Genomic DNA, 10,116 nt, shown 5'->3' on the forward strand with positions numbered 1-10,116 from the left:
AAAAGTGATTTTTTTTATCATTTTGTTTGTTCACTTTGGAATAGAAAAATAGTTTATATCCTCTTTATGATTCAGTATTACATTGTCGCATGGGAATTTCCATCTTCACTATTCGTCAGATTTTATAAAGATATAGTTTTTATTCAATCAAGCACAACATTGATGTGTCATATCTTCTTCTTCTTCTTTTTGTTCATGTCAACTTTTATTTCGCAAGATTATTACAATCATTTTTTGATTCATTTTTTTATTTTAATTCTTCATTCATTTTCAAAAAAGTGCTATTTTATAGCTATGGTTTTAACAGTTTGTTTCGCTTTTTCTTTATCGATTTCTCTTTACAGGTTGATTGCAATTTTTACAATTTTTCCCCAATGACTCGATCGATCATTTGAGATTCAGAGATGAACAATATATTTGTACTACTTTGAAATTGTTGAATGTGATATTTTTTCCATAATAATATTAATTTATTATTACTACTATAAATGTATACATATATCAGCGATGGGTTACATGCATGCGAATTGTTGAAAAAAAATTGCAAACAAGGGATGGTGGTGGTGGTGGTATCCCAGTTGCGCGCTAATTGTTTCATCTGAAATTCGGAATTCAAAAGACGCAAGGCGCATTCCGCGATCCGGGCATGAATCATTTCTTTTATGATTGGCTTCTTTTTGCCGCACCGCTGTTTCAAAAATTGCCATCTCTTCCTGTATGTTGAGATGAAAATGATGATAAGAAGCGTCGACGTTGATATTTTCTTTTTTCATTATTTCTTCTCTCCCTCTCTTTATTATTATTATTATTACTTTTTTTACGGCAACATCTGCTTTTATGTTTCATGCCTTCCTATCTTTTTTTCTGTTTGCTTCAAATTAGCTGGCCAGCTAGCAGCTAGCTCTGCACGCACAATGCATACACACAAACTTGACGCAATTTTGTTGAATTTGTGGATAAATCTGCTTCTTTTTTTTCAGAATATCAGAATTAACATTGGAACAGTAAGACAATGAGTGCTTTTCAACTTTATTCGATCAGATTAATTTTTAATATCATATTAATAATCAGATGTAGAAATCTATTATTCATAGTTTTCACATTTGCAAGTTTCAACTGTTACATTGCGAAGCTGCAAAATAATAGTAATAATATAAGCAAAAAGTGTCATATTTGTGAGAGCAGTTTTTCTTTCAAATTTATTATTTCGCATAAATTGAAATGGCAATGGGAAAGTTGTTTTCGTAATGTTGTTTGTTGTTAATATTCTAAGAAGAAGAAGAAGAAGAAATGCTCAATTTTTAATAGTTCCAAACTTAAATTCTTTGGGTCAGAGAAAAATGATGAGGGTTGTTTTTATATTGTTTAACAATTTCAGGTAAAATGACGTTTTTAAATTTCAATTTAAATTATAATTGTATCAAATATCAAATGATGTGTGATGGGATATGGATAGTTTGATTTGCAATTTCAATGAATAGAATAAGCAGAAATGTGTGTGTGTGTGTGTGTGTGTGTGTGTGTGTGTGTGTGTTATGTCACGTGTCTAATGTGATATTGAGAAATTGTTTTCTTTTTTTTCATAAATTATGCTAATAATTTGCTATAATATTATCATTATTATTTCTTTTTGTTTGTCGTTTTTTTAAACAGCAGATCAGTTTGCAAACTTGTCGATTGATTAATAATGGAAATAGTTGGTTGAGTGTTGCAATCAGTGGGAAAGAAAAAAGCATTGTGCGATAATTAAATGTTTAAAAAAATCTAAAGTTCCTGTTGTTGCGGTGTAAAAAATTGGAATTTGAAGCATTTCGAATATTGTAAATTTGGATGTTTGTTTAGTTTTTTTCTCATAGCTATTTGTTAAGCCGTTGTTGTGGGTTTCTTCAAAATGTTAGCGCACAATATTTTTTCTTTGCTTTTGCTTCTGCTTTTTTTTTCTGAAATTTCCACTTGAACAACTGTGATTGTCTTTGATGAATTGTTTGTAAAGATGGACATTTTTTATCCGCATTATTCAAGCTATGCTCGGTGTGTTTAATTAGAAACGCGAGATCTATAAACAGTTTGTTATTTCGAACGTAGTGCGCGCGCATGCGCGTGTAGAAGAGGGAAAATTCATCAAACTCCTCTTTCCACATGCAACATGCGACGTCAAAGCGTTGGCGTTTTCGAGAGTTTCTGATCAGTTTAATACTTTTTTTATTTTACATTTTCGTTTTCAAATTTATTCGTACAATTAATAAATGATTAGTATTTGAAAATTTATGAGAATATTTTTAAAAAAAACTATATATATGTATATTTATGTTATATTGCACAGAAAAGTGAAAAAGTGCGAGGGCAATTTGAAGAAACATTTTAGCAGATGCAGTTCAGCAGTTTTATAGCCAGCCATTAGTCGGTTAATTTTGATTGAAAAATAGCTGGAAGCGACAGCCAACAGCAGCGGCAGTAGTAGTAGTAGCTGTTGTTGTTGTTGTTGTTGTAAGAAGATGGATAAGTTGGCTGGATATTTTGTCATTTGCATTTGTTCGTTTGGTCTGAGTTTGCAATTTTGATGCAATCAAATTTTGTCCATCTTAAAATGTCCATTTTTTGTTCAAATTGTATCAAATCCGAGTTCAAATTCAATCAAAAAATTTTTACTTTTATATTTAGTTAACTTTCGTTATTGAAGAAATTCCATTTTCACGCTGCTATTCAGTCGCCAAATGTGAAAGTTGTAACCATCTCGTATTCTGCTAGTGATACACGCTTAAATTTGCATATAAATAACAGAGTTGTATTGGTTTGCTTAGATTAAGTTGTTTGTTGCAAGAGAAAAAAATTGATCATTTTCACTTACTCAGCGGAAAGTTTTGTCAGTGCTATTTATATATATTCCACCCTTTGGCTATGCTGCTTTTTCTCCTGAGCGTGGGAAAAAAGCGCACGAACATTTGTTTAAATTGTTGGGATTGGCGAGTTGGAGGGAGACTTATGTTTAATTCGTTCATTTTTTTTCTTTCTTTTGGTTTTTCTTTTGTCGAAGAATAGAGAAAATTTTTTGATATTTCTATTTTTTCAAATTCTCATCCTTTTAAATTTTCTCTGCGTAATGTGGCACGAAATTTTAAATGAAGAATCGATAATTGTGATTTTTACAATGTCGGTTTTTATGGTCTTCCTTTCCCTCGCTTGCTTAGTAAAGAGAAAATGAAAGCAATAAAAATTTAGATCAGGGGATAATTTATTGTTATGTCTTATGGTAGTATAGCGCTAAAATTGTGATGGTTTATTTTTAATGGAAAAAATCAGTCACCGATAAATTTTAAATTATCTTTTTACAAATCAGATAATAACGATTTGTTCTTCAGTTTTAATTAAAATACTGCATGAGAGATTTTTGAATGGTTAATTTTTAATTTCTATTCGTTGTAACACGGATTGTATTTATTATTGAAATGAAGTTTCAATGAATAAAATACACAAGCGGCACGCACACGTTTAAACGTTATTTTTTGCTTAATTTTCGTGTTGCCTATTTTTTTGCTTTAAAAGTGAAATGGGTAAATTTGAAATGTTGAAATCTGCAATTGTGGGTAAAATTGTATAAATAAATATTGTATTTTATTGTATTATGTGATTGTGAATTGTAATTCAAGAAAACAATACCATTTCATAAGTTGTGTTGCACACTGATTATTTATTTCAAAATTAATGTGCAATGAATTTTATCATTGGAAAAAATTTTTGCTCATTAAATGACACATGGTTGATCGATATTATTGGATGTTGTTAAGAATATGAAAATAAAGACCGACATGAAGGTGCTGCATGTTCTTGTAATAGATGCTAGTATTGCTGTTGGTCGAGGGGCTGTGCAGTCGTCATCATCATCAGTCTCATCATCATTGGCGTCGAGCTTTTGATGACCAATTCGGGTAATAGATGGGAAATGGTCTGTCGCTTTTGCATTTAAACGTTGTTTGTTGAATTAATAAATCATTTTCACCAAGATCAATAAGCATTTAAGCTCTTTCCGTTGTATGTATTGATTTGCCCCGTTTCCGGCGGGACACTTCAACTGGTTGGTTGCATTTCATCTGGCATGCGCATTTGTACACACTGGCTTAAAAAGTACATTCCACAAAGTCGGGTATTTGTTTGTTTTTTAATTTTAATTTATGCTTGATTTATATATTTGATTGAAAAGAGTTTGAAAATGATTTCAATTATCATTGTTGCTATCAGTTGCAATTGTCAAAAGAAAAGGAAGGCATCATTTTCACAAGTCTTTTGTTCAAAATTCTGTTCTGCTTGACAAAATCATTTCATTATTTTTCTTTTGCAATTTTACATTCTATTGAATCTCGTAATATGCAGATGAATATGCATGCAGATTTTATTTTTCTCGAAAATCTTTTCATCTCCTAACCGTCCGTATTCTTTGGGATTCAGTGGGATATGATCAGTGCCACAACAGTTGAGATTGTCATCTTTTGATGATAAAATTGATATTTTTATTTATTACAAAATTTGTTTTTAATATTCTTATCAATGGAAGAAAATTTTTCAGCATTTATGGCGACCATTTGATAGTATAATTTGTAGTGTATGAAAATTGATGTTTGAGAATTGTAATAATGATAATAAGGTAGTTTCACAAATTTCAACCATATAATATATTTATTAAGATGTAATTGATGAAGGGAAAATTATTTCTGATATGCTATCGAATGAACAGCAACAAAAAAAACGAAACAGTTACGTGTGTTGCTAGAAAATGTGTATGTGTGTGAACTTTGTTGCTTGGAATTGGAAAAATTTCTAGAAGAATGGTGGAGGAATTTGTGGAATTTGTTTAAACAAATATTTTGGTAAAAGAGGAAAAAAAAGAAGAGCACACGTTTAGTTTTTAGCAGTTTTTTGAAAAAATTTACAAGAACATTTTTGCATATGTTGTGTGGAATTTTTTTTGTTTTATGGTAAATGGGTTGTTTAGTCAGTGATTGTTGCATTAATTTTAAAATTAATGCCATGCTTTTTTGTTCATCATTTTTCTGAAAAGATGTGATGAAAGTGATTCCTTCAATTTCATACCATGCAAGAAGCACGAAGTAGATCTTCTTCGGTGTTGTTGTAGATATTTCTGTACTGTTGTTGGAAATGTGCGTTCGTTCCACTACCATTACTTTCATATTTTGCAAATATTTTTTGATATATTTTAAATGAAATGAACAACTATGTTGCATTTTTGTTCTTTCAAACGTCGAAATGCTCAACAAATTCAGCTAAAGCTGCAAAGGTGAGAAACATCATTCATTCATCATGCTACACATGCACAGTAAACACACAGATTGTTGCATGTCGACTGGCAACAAACACGGCTCTTCGACGTCTGTTGTTCGTTTGTTGTTTGGTTCTGGGGTTTTATATTGGTGACGTGTGTGTATTTTTTTTTTGCTGCCGCTGACTCAGCTGAAACGTTCATCAACTGCTATAAAGCGTTTTGGAACATTTCGCTCGATTCCATGCTCTGAGCTCAGTCATTCACTCCCACAAGCAGACAGGCAGGCAGGCAGGCAGACAAGTAGAGTTAGCCCAACTTCCCGCATCCCGTATGTTCCAGTCCTCCAAGACAGTCTGGCTGTCCAGTATGATGAATGCTTTAATTTCACTTTTGATTATTCTTTAATATGGATGTGAAGTAATGATAATTTTCATTTTGTGAGATGATTTGTTGTGAAAACATTATTAGGCGATTTTCAATTTTATTATTATTTCAGTTGGTGGAATATTTGACTTTTTTCCTCAAAGAATTTCAACTTTCAACTGGCGGGCGGATAAATAATATTCACTTCAATCCCCTTTATGCTGGAATACTGGTAGCAAATGTAAAACCAGTTGAAAATGTTCGCTCGCTTGCTTTGCTTGCTTGCTTGCTTGGTTGTGCTTTCATCTTCTCATCTTGCTTTCATAAATTGAGTGCTGTTTTTGAAGTTCAAAGACTCGAGACCGCTTGTTTGCAAAAATTCTCTATGCTTATTACGTTTTGAATTTGCTTCTTCTATTTTTTTTTTCATTAACTTATTCTCTCTACACACCTAACAAAAGTGTTTATTGCAAAAAAATGCAGAAAGAAGAGGAGGATTATTTTCGTTTAATTATAAACTGACAGCCAGCCCCTACACCACCACCATCTGCATTATCTATTATCAGATGCTGCTGACATTTACGGTGGTACCACCACCATCGATAGCATCATTTATTTGTTCAGAATATTGCGATAGTTTGTCATGATTTATTTTTTTTTTCGAATTTCCCAACTTCAGCAAAACAAAATGTATATAGCTTTTAATAATATTGAAATTGAATCTCCGGGAATGGATTTTCTCATTTCGTATATTTTATGTTTGTTTCTTTTTTGGGTCGATGTTTCAATATATATATATAACAATAATGTTGCTATGTTGAACAGAAGAAACAGAATGCGAAACGGCAACGATATTCAAAAGCTGTGACATTGCTCAACTATTGATGCAGCTTTTTTCTTATTTTTGGTGTTTCATTCAATGAAATTCATTGCAACTTTTCATTTTGTTATGATTTTTTTTCTTGTATAGTTTTTTGCTGAAAAATTGCAAAAATATCTATTTTGTATCTGCAGAAGTGTTGTAAGAGCAGGAAATGTTGACTTCAGGGATTACGGTTATATATGAGCAGAGTTTGCCAAGTATTGTAGAGATGATTTGCGTTTTCTAGCCTTGGATTTTGTTGTTCATAAGAGACGTATGCTAGAGCACTGGAGAGCAACAACATTTATCTTCATTTCTTAGTTAATTTAATGGTGAAAGAAATGTCATTGTCAATTCTGATGCCCTTGTTTAATTAAACTGGTCACTGGTTGAATTGATTTTGCACTTGCTGTTTGTTCCACTGCAATTTTCAAGCAATTTTTTTTTCTTTCAGTCAGTATAATTTTTTCTTCAAAAATTTTAAAATTATCTTTTTTTTTTCTCTTATTTAAAATCATAATTAATAAATTCACGTCCATCAGACAGTCTCTTTCGTCAGATATGCTGTGCAGTAGTGGTGAGGATTTTTTGCGAAAATTATAAACTTCCACGTTGATATTCTATTTTTAACAGTAGCATTAGTTTAGTAGTGGTTCACTCTGCAGTTATTTATTTTTAATCTTTCCATATAGTCGATTTTCATGATCATTTTTCTTGATAAATTGTTTCAAATGATCATAAATCGTTAAATAAAACTGACAAGCTAGTAGTTAATTGTTTTTCGTTTCATTTTTCAATCGTGGAATGGAAAGTGCGCACACATTTCCCAGTGTAAGTAAGATGCTTAGTATGCGATGCATTTCTCTTTTCCAAATGCATATTATTTAAATTATGTCATTTGCTGTTTGTTCAATTTGTTCAAGATTTCAACGTCAACAAATGAATGAATGGTAGGTGATTGCAATGAACAAATTAATACACCTTTCTCTTAATTTGATAGTAAAAATGAAATTTGATAGGCAGTTTTGATTTTATTATTTTTTTAATCTTTTTGTCAAATAAAACGGTGCAAACGAACAAACAGTGTTGTTTTACATATTAGGAGATTATTAAACATTGTCCAATGAGACGAGTGGGAACTGTATGCAATTGTTTTTGTTCTTGGAAATGATTCTGCTTCATTTGTTCAGAAAGTTTGTTTGGTTGTTTGTATGCGGATCTTTTCTCGTACTGTGCTTTTTGCACAATGAATTATAACCAATAGTGTAAGCATTTGCTTTTCTTTTTCTAAAGTTGATCTTGCAGAATTTGAGCCGTAATTATTTTGAGTACATGATTTTCATATTACGGTCACACTGTTGGCAATTTATTTGTTCGAATGGTTTGATTAGCATTGGAATTGAATTTCAACATGACCATACTGAAAATTTTAAATTTGAATTAATTTTTGTGAAAGGCTTTGAAAATTAGTGTTAATATGAAATATTATGTCATAATTTGTTTTATCAAACAACACTGGCCAGGCAGGCTTGGTTGTAAAATGTGTTACAATGTTGCGGTGACAAATGAACCCCCCTCCCATTTCAAAAAAAAAAGAGAAAGATATGTTGTTAAATTTCAAATGGCAGGTGAAATTGAACATAATTTCACACACGGTGACATTGATGAGAGCAAATTTTGCTTGCCTAGTTGGTTGGTTGGTTGGTTTAGTTACTTACCTTTGCCCAGTGCGTACTATTCACGGTTGTGACAGAGCAGTTTTGTATTTTGCAATTACAATTCGAAAACAATCCTGTCATTTCATCTTCCAAATATTTATCGAGGAATGAAATGGAATATGCAAATTTTGTTTCTTATCAGGTTTTCCATTTTATTTCCGCATTTGATTTTGATTTCCTTTTCTGTTTTCACAGCGCAAACGTTTTCTAACAACAGCAACAATATTTTCAAGCATTCAAGACAGTGAATTGTGTTTTCAATGTGGTGCACTGTCCAATATTGAATGAAATGTGTGTCATAAATTTTGATTTTGATGGAAATTTTCAATTTTGGCCTAATTGTGTTCAAACTCTCCTCCTAATTTGTTGTATAATTTGAATGTTCTTTCTTGTCGTTTGTTTTTGACGTCAAAAATTTGAATTGGAAAAAGCGAATTGTGAAAATGGGCAACAGCAGCAGCAGCAGTTCGTTGTACGGAGAAGTTCAGAGGTGGAAGGATGATTTGAGTGGGAAAACGTTTCTGTATCCAAATTGGACAATGTCCATTCAGAGAAGTTTGTGTGTGTTTTTTTAAAGAGCATCTATTTGTCGTTGTCGTCGTCTATGTGACTTGCTGATGTTGTTTGCTGAAGTGACTGAAATTGGCCATTCACGTATGTGTGTGTGTGTGTGAGTGTGATAATGCTTTCAAAGATCGATCAAGTGGGGTAAGGATGGGATGGGGTGGGGTTCGGGTTTGGATGATGAATAGGCGGTATACAGAAAAGTGAGCTAAAACATGCCAGCCAGAGGGGAGAAATTGGCAAGTTGGTTGTGCCGTATTGTTTAGATGCCATTCGTTGGACATCGCTTCATTGTTGTCTTTTTATTATTGTTAACACCGTTTTTCCCTCACACTGTCATTTGATTGATTTTATTATTTTTAGCAACCAAGGATTTTTTTGTTTTTGTTTTATCCATTATTGTTGTTTGTAAAATAGAATTTGCTTGGTCCTTCGTTGTGTTTGTGTGTGATGTTGGTGAAATTTCAAACTGCTGTAGCTGCTATATGCTTTATTGTCGTTGCCGGCATTGTTGTTTACTTTTAGTGCAGTATTTCAGTGATAACGGCAACGTTGTTGTTGTCTACATATGTCGACGATACTATCGTTAGCGTAAAATAATTCAGCTTTATTTGTGAAGTAATGAATCGTGCTTTGTTAATCAATGATCGTCTTGTGCAATTGGTTATCAACAGCAGAAAGTAGAGAGAGAGAGAGACAGAAGCATTCAACGGAGGCTTGATGATTTTTATTTCTGTTGTAAAGAATGTTGACCAGCCATTAATACATACTAATAATAATAATAATCATGCATCACTTTTTGTGCACATGCTACATGTATATACTCTACAATAGTAGAAAAATTTACTAAGAGAAATGACATTTTTGTTGTACGCGATTTTCCCATTCTATTTTTCCTTTCGCTAAAATTGTTGGCTTGTTGTGGTCGATTGGCATTCTTTTTTCTCTCTTGTATATTTTGTGTTTTTGTTATTTTTATTTTTTCAGATTGTTGGTTTGCTTTTTTGCTTTATTACTTCGATGCTGCTTGCGGGTTGTAGAAAGGTTGGTGCAATTGTTACTGCTGTCAACGTTTCTTCTGTCGCCAAAATCGCCGCCGTCACCATTGTCAACGCCACCCTCTTCAATTCATCAATAATAATAATAATTATTATTATTATTATTATTGTTGTATCTTCAATTTCTGCTTTCTCCTTCTTTTTCTGTGCTGCTTCTGACTTTTGTAGTTGCTTCGGTCGCGGCTTGCTTGCCAATTGTCAAATTGTTGCTAATCATCATCTTCTACGCTCATCATTTCCAAATTTCAACCTTTTCAACAGTCATTCTGCTGCCGG

The 10,116-nt window shown here is 32.3% G+C and overlaps 2 protein-coding genes across 2 annotated transcripts; one reads left to right on the forward strand and one right to left on the reverse strand.

Moving 5' to 3' along the window:
- The first annotated feature begins 5,218 nt into the window (after positions 1-5,218).
- Tsp_06897 (hypothetical protein) lies at positions 5,219-5,787 on the forward strand. The gene is made up of 3 exons (XM_003380699.1): positions 5,219-5,392; positions 5,464-5,639; positions 5,772-5,787. Exons 1-3 carry the CDS (start codon positions 5,219-5,221, stop codon positions 5,785-5,787), a joined length of 366 nt encoding a protein of 121 aa, XP_003380747.1.
- Positions 5,788-7,887: 2,100 nt separating this feature from the next.
- Tsp_06898 (hypothetical protein) lies at positions 7,888-8,299 on the reverse strand. Its single transcript, XM_003380700.1, has 2 exons — positions 8,219-8,299; positions 7,888-7,920 (listed from the first exon to the last, which is right to left on the reverse strand). The coding sequence occupies exons 1-2, from the start codon at positions 8,297-8,299 to the stop codon at positions 7,888-7,890; spliced, it is 114 nt and encodes a 37-aa protein (XP_003380748.1).
- Between the last annotated feature and the right edge of the window lie 1,817 nt (positions 8,300-10,116).

The sequence above is a fragment of the Trichinella spiralis genome, assembly GCF_000181795.1.
Source record: "Trichinella spiralis strain ISS 195 chromosome Unknown Scfld2, whole genome shotgun sequence".
Lineage (NCBI taxonomy): Eukaryota > Metazoa > Nematoda > Enoplea > Trichinellida > Trichinellidae > Trichinella > Trichinella spiralis.